Source organism: Athalia rosae, chromosome 4, assembly GCF_917208135.1.
Source record: "Athalia rosae chromosome 4, iyAthRosa1.1, whole genome shotgun sequence".
NCBI classification, from domain to species: Eukaryota; Metazoa; Arthropoda; class Insecta; order Hymenoptera; family Athaliidae; genus Athalia; species Athalia rosae.
Genome location: NC_064029.1, coordinates 7,936,317 through 7,962,915, shown reverse-complemented (window position 1 = coordinate 7,962,915; position 26,599 = coordinate 7,936,317). Strand labels below are relative to the sequence as shown.

Genomic DNA, 26,599 nt, shown 5'->3' with positions numbered 1-26,599 from the left:
GACTAACGTATGAGATAACGTGTAATAGCTGTTTTTTTGTTACACATACAACAGCAACAATAAATATACTATAAATATTTATTTATATGTATACGTTAATACGCATATTTATATATATATATATATATATATATATATGTATGTATATATATATATATATATATATATATATATATATATATGTATGTATATATATAATATTTTTTCGCTTTTCTATTTTCACATATTTTTACAACGCAAGGCCCGATTCGAGTAACGTATTAAAATTTATTGGAAATATTTGCCTCGCGTATACACCATGAATGCATATATGCATATTAACGTATAATTCGTATATAATTGTGTTACAGTGATATATCTTTTTTTTTTTCTTTTATTTTTTTACTCTTTTATTACGCTTACCTATACGTATTGTATGCATAATGAACGTGAGTTGGCTTGGGCGAGGGTTGTGGGTACATACGAAGATGTTGAGAGGGTTGAGGGAAAATGGGGAGGATGCCGACTCCTTCACTTTTTCAATGCTCGTTACTTTTATGCTTATTTTCACTTTTCTCCTTTTCGTATACGCTGTCATTTATACACTATTACAGCAAAATTGTTTCGCAGGTGTTGGTCGCGGAAAAGGCTGTTACACAGTGTATGTAGATCATGACGATATACGGGCTACCGCAATCTCTGAATCTAAATCACATTACATTAAATATTGTACGACACAACTGCAGCTACCATTCTCGTGTTATTATTCGTCATTCATTAGGTTATTTATTCTTAACAAGTTCGCGAGCGAACCATATGATAAACTTTCAATTAGCAGATCAACTGCTATAAAGTGCGAAGCAATTAAAGATCGCAATAAAGAGCAGGCAGCAGAGTGCAATATTTTCGTATCTCTTTTTTTTTTTTTCTCTTTATACATATTATATATTCGTATCTATATTTATGTATACGTGGATTAATTCGTGGTTCGTTCTCAGTTCAATTCATCATCGTAATTCATACTTTAAATAACGATTCACATACAAATAACATGTATATTGTATAATATATGTATAATGTTGTATACTATATTCATAATTGTGGAAAACGCCCTTATACACCGAACGATAATGCGCTGCATGAATAAATCGCAATAATTTATTATTTCCTTACTTCTCCTCTCATGCATAATTGTAATGAACCCATCATCTGGTTTTATGCTCGTTTTTCTTTATCGTTCTCTTGCTTTCTCTCCATGTTATATTGTTTTACTTTTTTTTTTTTTTGTAAATTATTGTAATTTGTGCACCGGTACAGATATGGCATACACATATTATATTATACATACGTTTTTCTCTTTTATTCTCATATATGTATATGTATATATATATTATATACGATATGAGGAAGTTATTGGTGAGAAGACACGGCCATCTCACCCTCACCTGCATTAACTCGTCTCTAAATTTTCGCAAGCACGTGAACTCCGTATGAAAGTTTTGCAGGTGAGGGCAATACTGGACGACGAGCTGGTGATAGAAACAAATAACAATAATATATTATTAATAATAATCATAATAATAATAATAATAATAGTAATAATAGAAATAATAATGATTACAATAATGATTATTATTACAGACAAAATATCAATAATAATGATAATAATAATAATAAGAATAATGATAAGAATTCAATACAAGCCATATAATGATTATTTCTTTGCTAAGGCAGTGCTGCGAACCACATCTGCTACTCAGACGACAGGAATAATTAATAATAATTATTTGCTATCATCTATTACAGGTTTGCCGAATTACATATTAGAGCTAAAATATGTGTGGATGTATGTAATATATATATATTTATATACATAGGTAAACGCCTGGTCAGTATAAAGTAGAAATAATATAATACAATTGTGTTTGCGTGTATAAATGTCGGATAGAAATGTGTTATATAATATATAATCATTACATTACAATAAGCGCGATAATTAAGGTATAGAATAATGTTGAATGATATATAAGATGTATGTTCTATATATTTACCAATCGGAGGATATAAATATATTGGCAGGTTTCCTTCTGCAGTCATTATGTGTAATCAATTGAATGATAAATTAATCGATAATCGTTTGAAATGAGAGAAAAAAAAAAGAAGGAAATTAATTGATTGGTCAATTTCATTTATGCGAAAGATCGAAGGATGTAGTTTATCTCGCAACACTTTGATATTCTTTCACCGTTGTTCGCTAAGTCTACATCTTCGAAATCGTTTGACATCTCTATAACCGTAAAACTAACGAAGAAATTAGATCTTATTGGTATAATAATTAGAACGTATTTATGTACTGGTATAATTTAATCCCCATAGTATGCTGCGTAAACGCACGCGCGCGCGCTCTTCATCATATTTATCGTTATATTTAACAAAGATTATTTTCAAGGGTCCCCACTGACCGCACTGATTAAATTCGAACACTTTTCGGCATCCATTTTAGGTCTGCGGTAATTTCATTCTTTTTCTTTTTTATGTGTAGTTGATCACCTTCTTTCCTTTTTTTGTTCTATCGTTCTTTTTTCGCTTCTTTATACTCTATCGTTATTCTTCCATTTCACATTATTTTTCTCCCTTTTTTTATTGATACTTATTTCTGCTTTTTCTAATTTTGTGATTTTTTTATTCTTCTTATATTTTCAACACAACAAAAACACTGTTAGACACTTCACGCACAGGTTGGCGATTATAATCTGATATCTGGTTCTTCATATTTTCCATCTACTTTTTCGCGTAATTCAATCCGATGGCATGTCCTGTACGCGCTAGATTCATCCTTTCCTTTTTTTAATGTATTTTATTTTTTTATATAACTCCGTTAATAGTTTTGATTAATGTTGTTTCGATTTGTTTTACTCTAATTTAATTTCCCTTTTTTCTTCTTTACAGCTTTTTCAATTAAATCGTTCTATATGTTTAATTATCTATTTTATTTTTGTCAATTTTTCCTAAATTCTTTAATTTTTTCTTTATGTTTTCATCGATTGGCACAATTCGCATATATATTTTTTCAATAAAAAAGGCACTGCTTTTTTGCGTTTATACATATACAAGTATATACGGCACTTGTGAAGGTGCGTATACACACGTATATCAACATCATACAAACGTTACAATGGAATCCTAGAAATAAACGATGTGTAAGAAATCAACGAATTTATATAAGAAAAATAAAATAAAAAAACCGTTGAGAAAAAAAAACCGCGCACAGGCACGAGTATCTCTGGTCGAAGAGTGTAGTGACGTAAAATTTTATACAATTCTCACCCACTCAACAATTGTAGTCCTACATTGGTACAACTCGCCTGCAACGGTTTTATTTTTCTCTGTAAGAGAACCGATCAGATTTAGCTATTTTTATCCAATTTTTATTTTATTTTTTGAAGAATTATCTTCTTCTTTCTCGTTAATTATTATCTACTATATCCTACTGTACAGCCGCAATGCGCGCCCCTAATACGTGTATAAGAATTTTTCGTGAGTTGAGAATGTGTGTTTTGTTTTCAATAATTTTTCATTTTTAGTTTTCAAAGGTAGATCGTCAAAAAATTGAAATCAAATCCTAACGCTTCTATTTTTTTTTTTTTTTTCTTCATCGCGTAGCTGCAATTTTTAGATCGCGCGATGACAAAGCTAAGTCTTATTCATCCCTCGGTTAAATGATTTTACGTTTTGTCTTCTAAACTCGAATCAATCAGTACACATTCCGATTGAAATCAACTCTCTTTGAAAGAAGAAAAAAAATGTATGGCAACGCGATATGCGGCTCAAAACTATACGTTCACCGATCATTGGCAGTAAAACTGACATAACGCGTTACGCGACTGTAGAGATATCACGACCCTCCGCTGCACAAGCATTGAAATTCCTTCTGATATTAATAGTATAAAATACACGAAGTACTGTATATTTTCTGTAAACACATATGAAGCGAGAATGAGCGAAGGAAAAACGACCGCTCTACTCCGTTACACCCTTCGTCGCCCATATTATTTGTTATAATCCGCAGGCCGCCGATTTGAATATTTGCAGATATTTGCAGCCGTATGCTATCTTTAATCTCATGATAAATTCGCGCATGTTTCCGTTCCCCGTTTTCCTCTCACAGGTATAGGTATATGTATCGCATGTATTGACGTTACCGTTGGAAAATACATGTAAAAAACGGTAGAAAAAAAAGAAAGAAAAATCGAATGACCTTGATCGAAAACCCGAGTTTGAATTATACGAATCACGCGAAATCACGTGCCGCTACTCGTATCCCTCCCCCCTCGATACCCAGTTCTGATAATTATTTATCTGCCAACCACTCCAATGACCGACCCTCTTTACCACTGTCGCATTCACTCGCTCGATAATAAAAAGCAGTCATTTATTCTCTCTCTCTAAATATTTAAGTAAAAAATGATAAAAATCAATAATTATTACAATGTTGACACAGCCAAATCTTCTTTGTTTAAACACAATAATTGTATATATGTATATATATATATGTTTGCTTCCTCGTGCAGCAGTTGGTTCTTTCGATACAGTGTTACGTTCTCACACTTATTATTTAATAGGTAGTATTTTATCATTTAGCAATGATCAATTATCAATTATTTATCAATTATTCATTCATCATTTCGTATTACCGATAATGTGCATATTTATGCATGTATTATATAATAGTAGGTATTTTTGTTTTTTCATTTTCCTTTTCTGTTTTTTCTTCTTATTTTTTTTTCTTTCTTTTTAATGTTTTTCTTTTCATTTTTCTATTTTTTTTTTTTTCTTTTTTTTTTCTATAGAACGAGTAAGGTTCATAAGTGAAACGGAGTGAAGTGTCGTGACGTAAGTTTAATTTCTTAGTAAATTTTACGTCATGCATGTGAATATCTTACGAAATTAATGAATTTAATGGTTGACAACGATCACGAGCCGACAGGTTCTCCAGCTAATCAAAACTTAGAATGCAGGCATCTACCGCCAGCAAAGTGCGAAACTTTACTGTGAGCTTTACCGCGAACAGTTACCGCCACAACGAACAGCCTGTCCCTAGGAATTTGGCGCGGCCAACACACCTCTCCACTCCCAAACACTTTGCAAATCACGCAATTAAATGTGTAAAATTAGTTCGATCGATTGCAAAATTTACTCTCGATCCTTATCACAAAAACGATGACTACCATTACGATATCATCTGTATTATTATCGATATATCACTGCCTTTTTTTTTAGGGACAGGTTCAAAGTGTGGGTGAGCTTACCTGACGTAGCGATCCATCGTCGGTTCGTAATCCTTAAAATTGGTCAAATTTTTATCAATTTTCTAATTTATTTAATAGGATGCTATACAGTCGTGAGAGAATTGAACGAATTTACATTTCCGTTTAGGAGTATTCCAAAAATTCGGCTAACGTGGTACAACGGATAATGTTATACTGTTCGGTGAAAAATTGGCGGTGGAGCCTCGTGTCGCAGAACTAGCAAAATGTTACTGAACGCATATCCAAATATATTATGTTTTTTTCGCAAAACTTTCAGCCAGCGATAAAAGAACGTATTATATCACGTACACAATGAGGATAGGGTAATAATGTTATACAATATGCAATGTAAAGAATCGATACTATTGTAAAGTTGGCAGCATAATGTTTCACTAACGTTCTTTCTCTCTCTCTCTCTCTCTCTTACTCTCTCTCTCTCTCTCTCTCTTTCGCTCTCTTTCGTTCGTTCCCTCTTTCGCTCCCACTCGCTTATGTCTTTGTACCTAAACATAATATTACTTACAAACCTAATACTTATGTTTATTAAGCCTAGTCTAAACTCGCATTTATAAATGTTCATATCGCCCATACGAAAATTTCAGTCGTTTTTTTTTTTTTTTTATCAGCATTTTTGCTGTGTCAATATTACTATACCCTTCTCGCCGAGAAAAGACGCCAATTCAGCTCTTCGTTCTACCCCCCTTTTTCCGCGATCTCGTCTTCACTCGACATTTTATTTTATTTTATTTTTTTTCAATTTATCATTCCTGTCGGACCCCATTGCGCGCGCGCATATAATTACTTCGTAAATATCGTATTGCTGAATACTATATCGCATTATATTACTAATAACAATGATATCATATTATAGTGATAAAGATCCGTGAAAATTTGTGTACAAAATTGAATTCTAATTGTGGCGGTACCGTCGCTCACTTCGGTACGCGGTAATAACGTAGAACGAGGTAACCGAGCGTCCTGAATATGACAAGGAACGCTAACAGTACCGCCGTATTCGCCCACAGTGGTAAACCTGGACCATTGGCGCCACCCGGACCCTCCAGGATAGCAGAAACTGGTATTGTCGTCCCGTTTTTACACTCCGGGAACTTGCTGGGCTGAGCGCAGCTGCGAAATGCCGAAAAAAAAAAAAAAATCGAACGTATAGGATTGATCGGAAAAATGATCCCATTCGTATGTTTCACGATGAAATAAATGTATAACGTAACAGTCGACGACTTACGTGATCGGCTCCCCGACACCGAATTCCAATATCTGCATATTCTGGTAGGCGTAGTGTACCATGCTGGCGTACCTCGCCCAGGCAAGCCAGGGGGGTACGGCGGTCGCCAGATAACCGCCTAGGAGTTGGGTACCGAGGGTGTAGAGCGCGGATGCCGTTATGCTAACCTGAAGGTCCAGGCAACAAGCGCCCACGAAAAAGCCCACGCTCTGGAAACGATCAACGGTGTGCGATATGTAGCTTTATTGTAAAATTACGTGTAATTATAGATTTCGACGAATGAAATAAGGCGAGGGGTCAGGTTTAGAATGTCTTACCTGAGCGACTACCGTGTTCAGTAGAAGGAACGCGAGTAGCGTAACGAATACTGCTGGACTGTGAAATCCCAACATGGGATAGCTGATAATGTGATAAACTGCTGGAAGGGTTATCGTCAACGGTAACTCGCCAACCATCTTTGCTAGGTAGTAAGCTGAGAGACGGTATGACCCAGAAAGACGCTCTTTGTTGATCACCTCGCGTTCGGGAGGAACTGAATATGATTACGAGAACGACGTGAATTGGTGAACGCGGAGTCGCGCTAGAATATCTTATCGAATAGAGAATCACGAAGATAACTCACAACTAGAGAGAGCTCCGAAGTGGGCGAATAACATCCAGTACGTTGTACTGAAGAACATCCATCCCTGGATGTCATGGAGGGCCGCTTCTGTCCTAGGAAGACGGAGCCAAAGCAGACCTGCTAAAAGACCTAAAGCAACTGTCTGAAGCCAATTCAACCGTGATAACATCCGCGGTCTAGCCTCTTGGAAATTTCGCTCAGAGAGCACCTTGATATGGAAAAAAGTATCGAGTTGACAGATCTGCCAGATGGAACAAAAACGACCCCCTCCCCACCCGAATTTTCTAGTCAATTTTAGGCTTCACTCACTTTGAACTGAGACCAGAAGCTGGTCGGCCAGTGCCAGGAATAATCGTCGTCCGAAGAACTGGCGCTACTGCTGGCGTGACTTTGAGTGTCTAGCCAAAGGGTCCTGCCGTCGTCTTCTTTAACTGTGAAAAATTGATAACATGAAGGAAAAAAATTAAAAAAAAACAAACAAAATTGCATATTGAATCGCTGAAAGTGGTCGATATTGCAATTGAAATGAAAATTACACCGCGTGAAATTCGTGGAGAAGGTATGTAATTGTACCTATGGGTTATTCACTTGGATTAGTTAGAACGATCGCGTAGGAGAAACGAAAAAATTCTTGCGACCGCAGACTCGTTCGGTGATTTCGGCAGCGTCCGATGCCTAGCCTATGTTAGTAACTATACGTATAGTTTTAGTTTATTTTGTCAATAGATTTACCGATGGCAGTGTAAACGTGACTGCTGGTGTTGTGGTTCGGGGTGTCAATCACAACGCACATATCCAGTTTGCCTCCGTTCGTAATGTCCTTGCATTCTCCGTTTCCTAATACCAAAACGTGTCCCATACAAACTTGTTTACATCGATTTTCTCCGACGCCATTATCGAACGAATCAAAGTCTCGCATATTTCGGCTTACAATTAGCAATAATTTCATCAGACAGAGACCCCAGAAAAGTTCAATCGAAAAATCTCTTTTCACCTATAATTTACACGCAAACGAATAAGGACGAACAAAATGAAGCCAAAATTCTCTCCACCGTCGTGAAAAAAAGCCAAATCAAGACTCGATCGTTCCTGGCGCCCTTCTCTCGATTTCCAATATTTACCGTTATGTGTGATATGGTGTTCGTGGTAATGGATTAGGTGGTCGCAAAGTGGATGCTGGCTAGGATTGTAGTCCGGACGAAGTTCCAACGGACAATCTAGTCCTTGTCGAGCAGCCCTTGCCGCAGCGACGATCCTCTCCCGAACCTCTTCTGGTCCCTTTATTTGTTCGACTGAAATGAAAATTGGACACTCGACAAACGCGACAAAATCTCCCGTATCGTGCGAGAGAACACGTGCGTGAAGAAAACTTCCGCACGGATTGAGAATAATCCCTGAGATTTTCATGAAAATTATTCAAACTCTCTACGATGAATATATCTGAACGCTCGTCAACTCACGTATAAAGTCAGCGGGGTTATAATGCGGTAATAACGTGAGTCCGATCGTTGAAAAGAACCTCCCGATATTGGCGGTCGATCCGTAATACGCTACTTGTCCTCTGCTGAGAAGTAACAATTTGCTGAAACTGTGAAACATTCGAGAGCTCGGTTGGTGAACAGTGACGACGATGCTTTTCCCCTCTTGTTCGGCGTATTTCTTTAACCGCGAAATGAGCGCCTGGGCAGAATGAGAGTCCAGTCCGCTCGTTGGTTCCTGTTGGATCAACGTAAAGCTCTCTTTACATTCCGTCATTGTGGAGGATAATTTCGGTGATCGAAATCGTCGTTTCGTCGAGTCGCAAAACTTTGGAAAATCAAACGACGACCTTTGTACGACCGTATCGAGCGAACGCTACGTTACATTGGCGTTAAATTAGTTTAATCTAGCGGTCCCCATTTCCCGGCGAATGACACTGATCGATCTTCAACAGCTCGAAGGTGTACAACAGAAGTGTGTATACGTTTCAATCGTATACACGTAACGTTCAATCTACCGTTCTAAATACCGACATATATAGGATAGTTTGTGCCGGATGCTTGATATAATTCATCGATACTTCGCCGTTGCTGTTACAAACTCGCTTCGTGTATAACGATAGTTTTCGCATTGGTCACCCACGCGCGATTATTTCCCATGTTAACCGCGTCACATATATATACATACATACGTGCGTATATTTCTGTCGATACACAGCACATATAGCATAAACGACACGGAACGAGATCAGGAATGCGTTCAATCTCTAACGGTTGATCTAACAGATTGCGAGCTCGTTCGTTCTCGTATATATATATATATGAAGGTACATTATAAACACCGTTTATATCTGTACGGTATAATGCCAAAACCAGCGGCTTTATATTGTCACATACAGAGACTTCGGAAAAAGAAAAAAAACACGATGGCATAGAGCGTCCAGATCACCCTCCGTACGACGCGACGTGTCGAGATGAAATCTAATCGTTTTTTTTTTATTTTTTTTTCTTATTTTTTTCATCTCTTCAGGGTGAACGGATTTTGTTACACGCTCGTTAAAATTGATCGGAGACTAATGACGAGAGAGAGAGAGAGAGAGAGAGAGAGAGAAGATGAATGCGAGAAACGAAGGAAAGAAAAAATAGACTGCTGATCAACTCACATCGAGGAGCATCAGGGATGGATTGGTGAGTAGTTCGCAGGCGATACTGGTCCTCTTTTTTTCACCTCCCGAAAGCCCTCGTTTCGTATAATCTCCAATAACTGTGATCAAAGACAGAGAAAATGAATCGATATTATTGCAGCTATGACATTCTGTTGGTACATACATACATATATGTATATAATGAGTATGTGCGCGCATATCCATACGTACACGCTCGATCGGGGAAAAGAAAGAGAAACGGTCATGGGAAAAGAAAGTACGCGCTTCGAAGAGGTCGTTCTCATACGTACGCCCTTAAAGATCGACTCGCGCGTATAGTGTAGCTAAGCTCGTAGAAGTAAGTGAGTAATACCTATGCTTCGCGGAGTCGTTTCTACGTACGTGCGTACGTATGAATCACACACGGATGAAAATGCCGCACTTACACATTGACAGGCGTTTTACCGCGCTCAACTCCGCGTGCATACGTATAATGCATATGGATACATCTCGTGTTTTGTTTTGTAAGGCTATTGGTTTATAGGCGTCATACTTACTGGTGTCTTGGCAGGCGGCGAGGTCAAGAACCTCGATGATGTGGTCTACACACTGCATCTTTTGAGAGTGTGAAAGCGTGTCTGGCAACCTGAGGCGAGCTTGGTACTGCAAAGTAGAAAAAAATGGATGATGACAAACAAACAAAAAAAACAAACCCCCGACAACAAATAAACGAAGACAAGAATTATTAACAATCGTCGATGGTTATCGTCGCGTATGGTGGGTATCATTTCTTTATGCGTTATATACGCACGATATACAGCGTATAAAGTGCAAAGTTTTGAGCCGCGCTTGAATTAGCTGTGGCAAATTGCCTGTTGGATCGGGGCGTGTATAATTTACGTGGTTTTTGTTTTTCTCTCAATGCGGAACGGGATGCGCGGCAATGGTAGGGATAGGTGGGTACAGATAGATAGGTAGGTGTTCGGCTCGCTAATGCCGCTTGCACATACACCGATAATGGGATGCCGTTGGTCGTAAGTAAATGCAACGTAGAAAGTGCAGCGAGGCGTGTCGCAACGAGCTGCAATTGTACCGTTCGCGCGGGTCCATGACTAGCGCAAAGTGAGGGAAGTAGTGGTGTTAATACGTGTACGAGTACTACACATGAGAGAGGGTGTGGGATAAGGGGGAAAATATCGTTCAAGAGGTTGTGCGAAAGTCGCGCGCGCGCGAGAGAGAGAGAAACGAGTTAAGAAGCGTTAACAGCTGCTTTTCAGATCCCGTTGCAATGCGAACAACCGCGTCATCGTTTCACCGTGTACTACAAGAGAAAGACGACGGGGGCTTATGAATATACACGACTATTTGTTATGTATAGCCGGTCTCCTCTCCTATCTACTCGCTCAACGTTATCACTGCACGGCACGAGGAAATTATACTCGTGCGCTAATATATTTAATCATTATATATATCTGCCCCTTCGCGTACACGCGCGTGTGTGGGGCGGAAAACACAAAACAAAAAAAAATAAAAAAACATGGGAAATTTATCGACGGATACTATCGTACATACGATACGTCGTTCGATTAACCGATCGTGATAATTTTGGAATTGCGAATATTCGTCCGAAAAAACATATCGAACTCGCGTAGCGTGGACCGTTGAATTTTTTTCGTTCTCTTCATCTCGAATCGTAAGGATCGCGACGACATCGACGTGATTGCCGGGCAATAAATTTATCGCAAAACGATCGACGAGATTGGCATCGGATAAGGAATGATCTCTACGCATCTTCGGGTTGATATGGTTGGTATAAAAAAAAAAGAAGAACACCGGCGCCCCATTGTTATAATTGAACCGACTGAAGCTTTCCAGCGTCGTTTTATGTTTGCTTCGCAATAAACGAACCTAAAAATTGGCTATCCATGTCCAGCTCAAGCAGCACACCATCGCGAGTGTATACACACGTTGTGTACGACGATGTAGTGTATAAACCGATGCTTGGCGCCCTGCTGCAATCTTATCAAATCCCTTGCACTTATTTCTCTTATTCTTATCTCTTACATGTCCACGCGGGTATAAGGCTAACGCAAGAATGATCATTATTACGAGTTTACATTATGATAGGTATTCACGCGGGGCGTAATCGACAACGGCGATTGGATCGTATAAACTGTGCTGCGGCGATCGAAACGGGGGGGAAAAACCATTGACAATAGAAGCGAGAATAAAAATCTCGATAAAATATAAAACCGTACTGATAAAAATTAGAAGAGAAAAATAAACAAGTAAATATACAAATCAAATAAAAAAATACGAATAATCTGAGCTAGACGTGACTGAGATGAGACGCGTTTTCGTATAGTTCGACGATGTGTGCGAATTATCAATTAATCGCTATCTCCTATTTTATGTGTTATACGTATGGACGATTAAAATAGCGACGCCGGGCACACCGAAGCACACTCGGTACATCATATTCCATATATATACGTACACGAGTATGCCTATGTATGCGTTTGCGATATACCTATACATGCCTGCACGTATATTGGCATGTATTATCGTATCGGTCGTACGTGGTGTGTGTGTGTGCGTGCGTGGAGATGGATAATACGTGAATGCAGATATAATACAACACGTAGACTTTCGCGGCACACTTGGGCTCTTGCGATGATGCCAGAACTTTTTGAAACGCGTAATATATACGGTTCACTGACCGAGTTATGACGTCACACCTCCTCCACCTCACTTTACCCCACTTCACCGACCGACGACCAACACCAACATCCACACCTCCTTACTCCTCTTCGTCCTCATCCTCCTCTTTCGCTTCTTTTTTTTTTTTCTTTTTTCTCTCTTTTCCCTCCTCTTTTTTTTCCACCCCGAACATCGGGTATACACGGTCGTTCGTTCGCATCCAAAGATTCGCGTGCACACGTAGCTAATGCCATAAATAAATTAAAAACTGTCTTCTACGTTTTAACCCTGACGCAAACGTTAAATTACGTATATACGATCGTTGCTTTTGGTCTGTTGTTTTTGTTTTTTTTTTCGCTGCTACTTCTTACAGGAGAATTAAAACGTCATTCGTCGGGGGTGCAATTGACTCTTGACGCTTTTGTACTTACAAGTATTCTTCTGCCTCTTCTACTTTGTGCTTTAATTTATTCATTATTTTTTATTTTCATTTCTTTTTTTTCTTCCAACAACGATATATCTCTCGAGTAACATCACGTGAAACACGCAAGAGTCGGACCAGTTGGCGAGCAACGAATCAATCCCGTTCATATATAAAATTATATTTTCGGAACATGCATAACTCGTTACGCTCATAGGTTGCGTATACGAATTCGCAATTACGTGACATCGGAATTGTTTAAATTAGCTGCGGTTTACCCTCACAGTCGTAATTATTTTCACATCGTAACTCGTGATCCGATGAATCTCGATCGATTCGTTCAACACCCGGTATAGACGACGTTCGTACGTTGCACAAAGAGAGCACGAGCCGTGGTGCACGATACCGGCGAGCCGAAGATAAGAGTTTTGTTCCTGTGGCAAGCGAGCGAGAGAGAGCACTTTCTCTTGCCACGATCGATAAATTTATATTTGACTTAATTTCTATACTCATGGGTGCATTAAACCGGATACGATAACTCGCCGACTATTCGCGACCTCCCGGCGTTCAATAAATCCTTTGGATTATTCAACGTTCTATACGAACCTCTAGAGTCTGGCGTAAGGTGAGATCTGGAAAGAAGACGTCTTGTTGTTGTACGTAACAAATCCTTCGGCGCCATCTCTTCGTCAGACGTTCTCGATTTAGCCAAATCTCGCCACCGTCCAAACCGACTCGACCGGACAAACAGTTCAGCAACGTAGTTTTTCCGCAGCCTAGAAAAAATAACGGATAGCGATACATGGTCCAGTTAGCGGGCTGTACGGATTTTCTATCCGGTGTGTGAAATTTGGCAGGTCATTCTCATTCGCGCGGGGTATTGATTAAACGCGCGACGCCCGGTGTACCGAAGCGCGGCTCGTCGATTCACCGCGATACAATTTTAGCAACGCGAAATAGCTGGTCTATTGGCAGGATTTCCACAAAATGGTACGTGGCAACAATACCGCACCGAAATACCGCGAGCTTTTATACGAGCCGCGGAAAGAAAAGATGGCAAAAAAAAAAAAAAACAAATGGCGAAGAAAAAGTCTAATTCCGTACAACGGAATTGAGGATAAATCACGTTTTCGATCGGTCTGCGCAATTACACGAGGGATAAATTGACGAATCTCGAGAGTAGACGTGAACGGCGAACGACGAGGCTAACAATAAGTAAGTTAGCCCTAAACTTTGTCTTTTATTAATTTAAGTGCGTCAATTTAACGGATTTAATTAACTAACCGATTGCGAGCGAGGCCAATAATATACATGTGTATTATATACAGAGTACATGTGTACGTGTAACGAGTGGTCGGTGGCCTCGTTAGCGATTTAATTACACGGTCACGAAATAGTAAGGTGGACTAATTGAATTACCTGAAGGTCCCATAACAGCCAGAAGTTCTCCGGGTTTAACGACGCCGGAGACATCGCGAAGTAGAGCTCTTTTATCCTTGACCACCTGCAGATTCCGGAACACCAGCTGAACGGGGCGGGACTCCAGCGGACATACCAACTGCAGTGCCGAACTTTCCACTCTGTAAAATGAGAAGAGAGCGTGAAAAAAAAAAGAAAAAGAAAGAAATAATGTATTTTCGCGTCATCGACACCGGTGAAAAACGAACGGACGATGTGTATATTATATTCAATCACTTTGTACCGATTCGCAGCCTCTTGAATTTCGCAAAGTCGTCTATCAACATCTTCTCTTACAAACTCTCAAACCGACGTCGTTTACTTGGCCACGTGAAATATGAATGTGATAACGGAAAGGGCAACGAGCCGTAGGATATCGATGACGCTGGCGAATTCGACGAATTTCCGAATCGTCGACGTACGTACGTACGTAAGGATATATTATGTATCCCTACGGCCTGCGTACGAACGGTCGAAATCGTCGGGGTACAGCGTAAAGGGCACCGCAGCAGCAGCAGGTCCTAGTCGCCGGGGAAGAGGAGCTGTCATCCGCAGCTAACGATATAACCGAAGTGTATGGGTACGCTCGGTCTGGTAGTCTTCCAGTCGCTTAAACTTCAACCATAAGCAAATTCGTTACTCCGATACAAACGGACTCGAAAAGTACACCGAGAGTAAAACCGCCAACGGCAGCAGAGGAGGTGGAGGAGGAGGCACGAGAACCGAATTAGCCTGTCACTTTCACGTTCCCGGCATTTATTCACCACTCCCGCTCTATCTAATCAGTCTCGAACTTCTTCGCGTGTTCGAAATCTTCGATAACAATTAACGACCGCGAGCAAACGACGGGCGTATACAATGATGTCAACGCACCGCGAACTGGCAAGGTTGCCCGTACAAAACGCTATTTTATCCTATTTCGTTCCCCTCCTTTCCATATACCATTTCGTTCCCCTTCTTTCTCTGTTCAGTTTTCTTATTTCAACGTATAAATTATGGATGTGTTGATTATTCTTACGGGTATCATTTCTTACGGGTATCTCGCACGGAACGCGTACCGCCTGGTGTGACGCCCGCCGACGACGAATCGGGTATATATACATATGTACGAATTCGCAGGTGTACGATATGCGTGCGATTGGCAAATACGAAATTGAGCCTCTCTAATTGTGAGAGATACGCCCCAACAGGCAAACGGCGTGTATGTCGAATCGACGTTGAATCTTCGTAGAAAAATTTTTCAAGGACATCCCCTTCGTTTTTTTCTTTTCCAAATATTGATAAAGCGTTCGAACATGTAATTCTCACTGTGAACGTTGATCACCGCACACGCGAAAAAAAACTACTTCAATGCGAGACGAGATGAAGTACGTACGTCGAACGGTTGTGAGCGAATGTGGGAAAATTTTTGACTAACAATAAGACCGTAACGCCGTGCGAGCGTCAACCGTTCTAATTGTACCTGCAGATGATGACCATCGCAACTATTCGACGGTTGGTCGTTGAATATCGCGTCGACGTTCTATGGCTTCGGACCACCACCTCGTGCGGGGTCCGGTCGTTCCTAACGAATGAATGCAGTTAATTGTTACGTATTTTGTTTATCGTTCGTGAAACGTGTATAATATAGGTTTGGTGTAGATGACGAGAGGCGAAGTGTGCGCCGTTGTTGTAAGAGGCGGGTGTTTATAGGCTGCAACGTTACAGTATTATACAGACAAAAAGCAAACGGCGCGCGACTCCGACTTGGTACATGAGACAATAAATTCACAATGTAAACGACGTGTCGCGTCATTCCGTTGGGTCGATGAACCCCACGGTAGCACATGAACTTCAACTTTAAAACACTTGCTCGTCCCGTGACGATGATGCCGATGATCCTGTCGCTACTGCTGCTCACGCTGCTCACGCTCACGCTGCTGGTGGTTGGTTATTGCTGCACGACCTGGAGCTTTGGCCCGTCTGATGAAAGAAGAACACCACCAACGCGGTATCTCTGCATACGTAGAGAGACCGACACACGTACGCTGTACAATATACACCCCGTATCTATTCAGAGATCCACGACTGACGTGTATTTTGCAGGCGGGTAGCGGTAGCGGCACCACCACACAACCACCACTACCGCGGCAACATACGCGCTCATCGGACGAACGAAAAGAACTCGGAGGAGCCGATGTCCGGATGGCAGCGACTATTTGGTGTCAAATTCATGTTGACCGAACCGCGGCTATATAAATATGACATTTATATAGTGCAAACTCCGCGTCGGACGATGTCGATGGAACAATTGGGACGATCGTTATACGTGCCTCCAAAGTCGAGTTATTCGAAGTCGGTCATCGAATGAATTCGGTTTCTCCTTACCATCGATCTGTATATCGCAACGTGTGGGTAGCGCGTCTGATGTATGCAAAGGTATTCGGGATGGGATCATCGTCGCTGGATACGATCGGTAATTCGATACACCGAATTATACTCCTTCTTCTTCTTCTTACAGAGAGAAAGAGAGAAACGGAGTTGCACTCCAAACGATGATTTGACGGAGGATTCGTCTAGGCGCGTCCTTGCAACCTTGACCGCTAGGCAGCAAGCTACTCTCACAGCCCGATCACGAATGTATAATATTTCCTGGTTTATTGCCGTCTTTCACCCAATCGTAGTTTTAACGCCGATCACGTGGTTTTCCAAATTACATGACTGTGCGGCGTGATAAAAACAAATAAGCGTAGGTATATTCGCGGATCGATTACGGATCGTCGGGAATTTCTGAAGGCCGCTCGCGGTTTCTCGGTGAGAAAGTATAATATATACGAGTGCAACGACTCCTCGTTCTCTCCGCCGCTGGACCGTCGGTGCAGAGGGTGCTGCCGCCGGGCTTTTTTCAGTCTTCGCCGAATCCGCGAACGAGTTTAACGCATCCCGCACTGTTCCGAGAGCTTCGTGTCAACACTGACAAATTTTAATGTCAAAGGTCATTGTCCGCGATTTGGCCCCCCCTGTGCATCGGTGAACTGCCGAGGCGCCAGGCAGTCGCGTGGCCGTGATAGCGTCGGTAGCCGTTAGATCAGAGGACATTTTTACGTATACGTATACATGTACGTGATCCGTGTGAGCGTGTATGCGCGTGAAACGCACAGACACACACACACCTACGCGTCGAAAGATCCGTCGGGACGCGGTCGCTAACGTTGGCCTACTCAACTTCTCTCGTCGTGAGCAGCGGAGCTTCTCTTTACCCCAGTCGCGAGTTACCCGGGGGTCCAAACCGATACACGGACACGGCATATCCTCCACCACGGTGACGTTCTCCGAACGGTCAATTTATTTGCATAACAATTCGCCGACACGACGCCGATTTTTATGTACACCTATAATGTACACAGCGTACACGACGTACCTATACGTATACCGCGTCGGAGACGGTTATACTCCATTATTTATTTATTTATTTCTTCTCTTTTTTCTTTAAATTTATTTAATGTTGTTCTTTTTCTCTCTATCTCTCTCTCTCTCTCTCTCTCCTTCCAAATACACAGGGATACCGCTGCGTATATACTATATCTGTATTATATCGTGTATCTATGGGTTACGTCACACTCGACGGTTCGCCAACGCAGAGGGCAACGACTCTCTCGAAGGAACTCCGACGCGACACGTGCCCCGCAGGAGATTACTCTTCGCCGTAGCTACTTTCATGTTTCCCCAGCAGCTTTTACCCCTCTCACCTTTCTAGGTGTACTCTCGTCGCCCCGGTGCGGTGGCTGCTCTAACAACCTTCGCGCAAAATTTACGGGCGGAACGCCCCGGTAGACGAACAGGCGCTAATATATCTACTCCATTCGTAGAATGAAATAACGTATACGCGTACATATATACATGTAGGTCTACGGAGATGCAATTACGCAAGCTACACGCCGTACGTATACCTCAGTCGGTCCGAATCCACTCGAATTAATTCCACGACCATTTCTCCGTACCTATATTCAATTGCTCCGCGCGCATCTGTTCGACGAAATGAAATTAGCCTCCATTATATAGGGATGGAATTGAACACACGGCGATTATGTTCTTTTTTCCATCTGATTTTATTCATTTATTTGTTTATTTGATATCGTTGCCATGGTACACTATACGTATGCACGGTGTATTTCAATGCGAGTATACCTCTACCGTCGTATATATACGAAGATAACGGAATAAATTGAGAAGATAATTGCTGAGAAGGGTAATTAAAACTGCGCAAGGTATGGAAGGAGTTTATTAATCCGAGGCGTTGGAAGTTGCTCTGTTTTATTTGTCGTAATCCACGTCTATCTATATACGTATAATTTCAACGGTATATAATGTCCTGTATTATACGAACGTTTACCGCTGAATAGCACCTACATCCATACGAAGGGGGGACAATCGGCGATAGCGACACGCGAACTGTAACTCGAACTTAAATTTAATTATCTTTGTAACCCGATAGTCCCGAGCACGCTGCAGGCCAGTTAGTTATATAATAAGCGATTATGGTATCTGACACAATCCGACTCGAATTATCCCATGAGTCGGAGGATCGCGCGCTCTGATCACAAAAATCTCATCGATCGTCGACTCCTCCCATGCGTAATATCGGCAGATCCGTCGCCGAGGGCTGGTTCGTCAAAATCTGTAATTTACAAATCGCAAAAAAATTGGAAACTCTAGTTTGGAGCGTTCAAATTTTTCCCGATCATCGTTGACGCGTGTATTTGGTTGTTTTTTTTTTCTGCAATGTTCCATATTTCCAGTTGAAAGCGTTCAATGTTCGAAAATTTGCTGATTCTAAAGCGTGCGATGCCGGCGACGGTTTTGTATCCGAAAACCGGCCTCCTAAAATTACTCGTAAACTGGGTCAGGCGTATCTTTTTCTCCGCCCCCGAAGTCCGCGCTTCCCCTTCTCTAAGTCTCCTCGATTTATGCACGCAAAAATATTCCCGCACGTCGCGAAGCGCTTTATGTTTCCGCGACCCCGGAGCAACCGGCTGCAACGGCACCGACAGACTTCGCACATGTACGCCATATACATACATACATATGTATAGATATATATATAAAATTGAAGCATGTATATACACATGTAGCATTACTAAAAATGTTAGCACGCGCGATCACGTGACGCGTGCATTTATTCTGCTCGCAAACGGCGTCTCTCACGGAAGAATGCGGCACATCGCGGTGTCGCCGGATGGACTGATTGTGAGGAGATACCCGCAAATATGTATCGAAGCGGGTAAGAAGAGGACACGGTAAGAAAAAGGGGAAAAAAATGAATGGGGGAAAAAATCTGGAACGTCCTAACCGAACTCACACGTTTTCGTTTTACCACACGTATGTATAGTAAATATATATATGTGTGTGTGTATAGGGATCGGACGGTGGTAAATAACGCTATGTATAATACGGGCAAAAAGGATAGCTCCGTAATTGGCAGAACGCCGTCTGCAAGAACTGCGAGAAGCGAAACAAGTTTAACCGGGTTAATTAATCGATTACATCGGACGCGACGAATTCGGACGTTCGCGAGTTGCCCGTTTCATAGGTCGTTTGACAGCCAACGCGATACTCACACTAGATACTATATAAACCAGCCGGCCAACGAAACTAACTTTATTATAACAGACCGCGCGCGGTGCGTGAGAAACGTTAGACGATCTCCGTATCATATCAAACGGTATATGATATCACACTGTGCGTCAGGCGTTAGGTCGATTCCCTGGAACATTGCGAACGAGCAAAAGAAAAAAAAAAAGAAAAAACAAAATGGAAAATAATTCACACACATGCAACTCGATTCGCTACAACGAAACAATGATATTCCGACTCCGCTGTATCGAGGAGCGTCTATAAAAATCATCCGCCGGTATCTATCTAACCCCGATTTCAGCCTGGGAGGCTGCTTGGTCGCCCGAAGTTCGTCCAAGTATTCCAACTGGCCGTGCGCGTTACAACGCGGGAACGCTGATTACGCTCATATACAAAGTACGGCTTATATCAGCCGGAGCGGTGCGAATGAGCGAAATAGCGATGAGATTGCAGTTACACGGTGGGGGTGAGAAAACGTATAATAGCTGCGGGTATTTAGTATAAACGCGGATGTAAACGACGTGGGGCAAAAGCGCGCGGGCGCGGGCGCTACGAGCGATGACGAGATGTTCAAGTTGAACTTGATAAAAGTGACGTGCGTGCGTTGCCGACCGACTCTGTAACGCATGTATTTTGAATAATTATACCCGTGAGGGAAACGGCGAAAACGTTGCCCGGTTGCTGCAACGCGCCCGTGGGTATATTATACGTATGTACCTGTACCCATACAGCTTCTGCGATAATTAACGGGGTCTTGAGGGAGACCAGAATTTATATAAGACCGAAAATCATAAAGCGATTCGACCGAACGAGTAAAAATCGGATCGTACCAAAAAAATAAAAAAAAAAGGGAAACCAAAAAACCAGACGACGAATCAAAAAGCTCGCTCGACGATGCGTGACGAGAAAAAAAAAAATTTGCACGAATGTGGTAAAAATAAAAAGACGAAAATTCACCGGTATCCTTGTAGCCTCGATTCATCCGGTACGTTGTACACGGGCACGAAAATAGACGTGAAAATTTTTACATACGATGAATTAAGACGACGGGCTATAAAGTGTCGTTTGAGGAGTTAATACGCTGTACGGATATATGTATAAGGCAGGCAGGATGATCGACACGTGCGAGATAGGAGGCGATCTGATAAACGAATGATATGCAAGGTGAGAGATGAGATGTGCGGTTGAGTCGGTCGGACGAGATCGCTCTAACGGGTTCACCGGCGACTCGGTGCGCCTCGAAAATAAGGGTCAGGTTAGATGAAATATTTGCCGGTATTAATTCGCATCGTGCGGTGAAGAACGTGCGAGATGCCGTTCGCTAAAGACGAAAGTTGCGTACGTGCTATTTGAAACGCAGACTCGACGGAGTAAAGTTTTATTTAGCGATTTCAGTCGACGGATGTACGGTATACCGTATACGTACGTACAAGCTGTATAAGTATATATCGCTACTGACGAACTCGTGCAAAAATTGAATTTTGATCGACGTGTACAATGTTACACATACATACTTATTATATGCAGATGTACGAAGTTGCAGGTATAATATTGATTGTGAAATTGAATATAAATGAGGTAGCGGCAAATCGGTATCGCGGGCGCCACTGCCCGACTATCCGTATTACACGACGATCGCTTACCGCCAATATAATTAAACGGATTAAAAAAAAAAGAAAAAAGAAATAAGAAAAAAGACGTGGGTTCAATATTCGCTGCTGCTTAAAGAACAATTACTCGATCTGGGTCAATCGTTTTCCTACCGCTGCTGCTCCTGCCCAACGATACGTCCCACCTGTAGTATCGTACTTATACGTGTATAATACCTACGCTACGCTGTACCGATATCCGACTAATATACGATGACCGTGTGGATCGAAATCGTTGGACAAAAAAAGTTAATCACCTTCTCCACGTTACGGACGGCTTTTTTTTTTCCGTCACACCGAATCCAACGATCGTAACGTACGTGGAGAGAAGAGGTAGCTACCTATTTTTCGGTAAATTACAGGTGTAACTCGATGCGGAGATAAAAAAAAAGAAATTCTCTCACTCACGGTTCGATTCTATTCGTGATCGTGAAAACTGGGGGAAAACTGTGTAACAATAACGATTACGCTTCGCCTCGCCTGTTCGGGTTCGACGAACCCCGATCTGTTTAGAGAAATAAATGGGTTTGAGATTCGTACGGGACGTACCACGAAGGCGGCGAAATACTTTCCATCGGATATTATCCGTTGGTGCATAAAACCGATCGGGCGTCTCGCGCCGATATACATTTCGCGTGATTCTAACGGCGCAAAGACGTCTCGGTGAACTGTCGTGACGATCGTCCTCTTTCCTCGACGTCAATTAAAAGCGTATAGTCCCGGAGTTATAGGAAGTAGCGCAGACTTCTCGAATCGCGTCGGTGCCGTTAGCGACGATGTTTCCAGGTTAAACTAGCCTAGCCTATTTTCTCGAAGCAACAAGTAGTGCGATTAGCCGCTGCTACGTTTGACCTCTGCACTCCGCGTTACAGCCGAGCTCACGCGATCTTTCCGATGCACTGCGGGGCATCAAACGGCCCGTAATCTGAACCAATATTCGACGGTCCCCCAACGAACGGCGAATCTACACTCTCGTTCGGATATAGTTGCAAAATCGTGAAAATAATTTCGCTTGCGGCGGGTCAGTTATACGGTGTAGCATCGGCGCCGATTTTCCCCCCGCGCTATATTGGGGGATGTGCGCAAAAATCGGACGATACGAATTTCTCATTGCTTCCGGCTGCTGTTCGGTCGCGCGAAGTCTAACAATAAGAATCGACTCGACGGGCTAATCAATGGTTCGAAAGAGCAAGCGAAAGAGAACGGGGAAGATAGAAGGGCTGCGCGGGAGAGGGAAAGGCCGAGAATATCTTCAGGGCGTTGACCCGAGCGCAACTATATACACCTATAATATGACCACTCGGTTCGACTCAACCTCAGACCGCCGACCGAGCGAGTCAGTCAGTCAGTCAGTCAGTCAGGCAGCCAGTAAGTCAGTCAGTCAGTCAGTCAGTCAGCGAACCACGTATTATATGGTAACCGTCTGCGATACACGTATATATGTGTATATATATATGTATATAATACGACTTTTACAATAAGTAATAACCATGAAGCGATATCCACACGGCATGTAATGAATCGGTATAATAACCGGGGACCGATTTGACACGTATGTACGCATCGGCCGATCGCCGATTACCGCTCTCCCGTCTCCCTCGTCCGATTCAACGCGGTTTTCAGCTGCAGCGGTACACGAGGACGATTAAAACGTTGTTACTTTTTTCACGTGTTTCGTGAGAAGCGTGACCGGACTGACAAAATTTGACGGGTAAAAACGGGATCTAATTAACAGTGAGACACGGCAACGCGTGTCTTACGGACGTGAATATCTCCGACAACTGTATTATACGTGAGTCCCGCGTCAGCCCCGTCCGTGCCTACCGGGTATCCGGGTCCATTTTGATCGGTGATACGCAGAGGCTGTGAAAAACATGCTCCGAAATACGGAAATCATAACAAAGTCGGAACGATCATCGGAAAGATAGTCGGCTATTTTAAGATTCTTTCTCGAAAGATCGATGGGATCGATGGATCTGAATTCTTTTCCTCTCTTAGCGCATCGACATTTTTACCAATGATTCACTTATTTCCATATCGGTTCGAAGTCAATACTGTTCTCACGCGGTGTTGAGGAATGCAAATAAGTCGTCGTCGTAAATGTCGTTAGAGAGTTTTTGGGTTCGTGAAATTTTGTTCGCTCGTTTCATACGAAGGTTTTTCATGGGAAGAACCAACGAGGTGCATGACTTCGGATTACGGAGGCAGCGGCGCACATTGCATAAGCGAAGGCGCCAGTACTTTTAACTAGAGAGTCGAATTTCGGGCCAGGAAGTCGGGGCTACCGGTTCGACCGGAGCGTTTCGTCCTCTTCATCGAGAATTTACAGACAAAATTCAATCGAGTCTGATCGATTTGCGGCAAACAAAACAACGAGAGGCGAGAATCGGATCGTGGATGAAAAACTGGGTGAATTTCGCCGCGAAGAGGAATTATTTCCGTCTCCGATATATCGAAAAGAAATCCTCGGAGCAGAAATTTCCATCCTCTCAAAGTCCCGACTATTCGGATACCGCGTAAGTTCAAAATTCGCGTCACGATCCGCGTTACACCATTAAGCAATCAGCGCGTTTCCTACGTTTTTCGTGAATTGCTTGGATCAAGATTATTCGTATATATATATACGTATGTATGTACATCTTACTTTGGTGGAAGAAGAATCGGTCCCTGCAACAATCCTGCGAGGAGTTCCTCCATTTAACGAGAAGCACATTCACCCACTCGATTCTTTTGGTTTTCTGTCTCCGCTATATACCCGGCAATTTTTTAGCGAATGGCCGATGATCGGTTGATTCGTATTCAACTTTTTCGTCACTCATGTTAATATGATCCAACGGCGAGCGAATTATCGTCGGTATGAAACGAGCGAGAGTTTCTTCCACCGTCCCGACGATACTCAATGTCAAAATAATTTTCGTTGTTTAATTTTTCGTTCGAACGATCGTCGAACCGAGTGCAGTTTCACCGATAATTTAAAACCGACACAGATCGCAGTTGACGAGAACGTTAACGCAATACAATAAAACACAATGGGTTAAACACACACTGGTAGCTAATGTTGTCAATATAATATCTGAGACAACAATTCATGCGTGTCTTTTATTATCACACTCCGATCATTTTGATTATTATGACAGGAGTCAATGACTCTAACTTTTAACTCGAGTGATTATTATTAGCGAGAAACTCGCGAACGATCGAGTGTATCGCGAAATAAGTTGAAAATTCAACGAGTACCAGCAACGGCGGCGCGGCAACGTTCCACCGCGTGCCACATGTAACTTTGGATTATTGCACACACCTGATATTACCGATCGATCGATCGACGCGTACGACTGCGGTTGCGTGGAACGGACGTTGCGATCGAAAAACTCTACGAATAAAATTTGGCAAACTCATATCGCGTCGGTGGGAAGAGAAAAAAAAAAACACTGGAGACCGAAAAGTTTCGAAGCGGAGACGCGAAGCTAACCGGGAACCGATTGGACGAGGCTTTTGGTCACTAGGGCACTGGGGGCCTGCGTCGAGACACGCGGCAGCAATGACCGCTGGCTGGACAGTGAGAGGAGCACTCCCAACTTTCGGCACATCGGTAAAATTCCCGCAAAGCCTACCGAGGGCCGAGAGTCCACCGGCGAGAACACACAGGCGTGTGGCGCGTTCATGTAAGTCTCGTTGCGGCAACTCAATGCCGTTTGTCGTTTGCTTTGCGTTTTCGTTGTTGTCTTTGTCTCGGCCGTTCGTCGCGACGACGACGACGACTGGTCGAGCTTGAGCTGAGCTAATCAGCATTTGAGAAACCGCTTGAATCCCGACCCGAGTCTCCTGACAACGCGAGGTATCCGCGGAAACGGAAACAACGTTTCAACTGGAAAAGCGAAAGAGCCTAGGCGGCCGTAAAATAAGGCGGAAATACCTATATTGGATTTCGCACGCGACAAAAGCCGCCACGCTCGTAAAGCCCCGGCCTAACCAGGTCGTCGATTCCTTCTGTCGACGATATTATTACACGATCGGATATAGCGGTCGAACCGCATTTTTCCATATGTCACGCGTAAAAATAATCAACGTTAATCGCATACGTTAGCCGTCTTTATTATTCTCAAGTTATTTATCATTCGCTAAATTAACTTTTTCGTTTCGATGCACCACCGAACACCTGTCATATATATTATGTATGTTTCTCGATCATTTGGTAACGCGTGTACATAAATAAAAAGTCATTTCAATTCCATTCTTTCCTTCCTTTTTCATTTATTTATTATCGTTATTTTTTGTTTTCCAACGAAATTGCAACATCGCGTTATATAGCCTGGGATAGAAATTCTCTTTTTCCTGTAATGGTATTAACATAGTATATACACTTCTGGTGACTTGCGACACGCTCGATGAAAAGAAAAGTTTTCTTGCTCCTCGCTATCCGAACTCCCATTTATAACGTACGTATAGATGTGCGGTTAATATCGCAGCTTCGCTAGCAAACATGTACATATACACGCCATATCAATCTGCAGATGAGATTCTTTTTCTCATTAACTTCACCGTTGCTCATGTCGGTCATTATTTCTATCATACCATAACGCTCGGATAATGAACCAAATAAATATCACCGCAGTAGCACACCTTGAGCTACTTCCAAGTTATTTCCGTTTTTTTTTTCTTTTTTCTTTTTCCATACCTTTTGTATTTAGCATTCAATCATTCGAAAAATTAACGACAAGTTCGAGCTTCAATCAGGATTCCCTATACAGCTGCGGCGGTTCCAATCCCAATCGCACTTTGACCCTCAATCCGAATGTCCATAACCGGACGATTCTCTATCTCCGGCATGCAGATTCAACGGAATCGAGATGGATCTAGTCGAGGATGCGAGTGGAGAAAATGAAAAAAGCGAGAACACGGAGGGGAGAAGGATTCGCGTGGGTATATACGTATAATAAAAGAATCGTCGTCGTGCATCCATGAGCCGAGTATCACGTTGC

The 26,599-nt window shown here is 42.2% G+C and overlaps 1 protein-coding gene across 8 annotated transcripts in view; it reads right to left on the bottom strand.

Annotated features, from left to right (window-relative positions):
- Nucleotides 1–338: 338 nt before the first annotated feature.
- LOC105684266 (ABC transporter G family member 21) overlaps nucleotides 339–26,599 on the bottom strand; it is a 103,683-nt gene continuing 77,422 nt past the window's right edge. For 3 of the 8 annotated variants that reach the window (XM_048654056.1, XM_025746065.2, XM_048654057.1), the window contains exons 2-13: nucleotides 14,317–14,477; nucleotides 13,504–13,673; nucleotides 10,334–10,439; nucleotides 9,795–9,895; nucleotides 8,614–8,869; nucleotides 8,275–8,445; nucleotides 7,886–7,990; nucleotides 7,463–7,584; nucleotides 7,154–7,361; nucleotides 6,849–7,063; nucleotides 6,532–6,740; nucleotides 339–6,416 (exon numbers count right to left, since the gene is read on the bottom strand). In XM_048654056.1, coding sequence (XP_048510013.1) covers nucleotides 6,221–6,416; nucleotides 6,532–6,740; nucleotides 6,849–7,063; nucleotides 7,154–7,361; nucleotides 7,463–7,584; nucleotides 7,886–7,990; nucleotides 8,275–8,445; nucleotides 8,614–8,869; nucleotides 9,795–9,895; nucleotides 10,334–10,439; nucleotides 13,504–13,673; nucleotides 14,317–14,477 — 2,020 coding nt within the window. In that variant the 3' untranslated portion in view covers nucleotides 339–6,220. The other 5 variants (XM_048654058.1, XM_048654060.1, XM_048654062.1 and 2 more) reach the window with 5 other exon arrangements.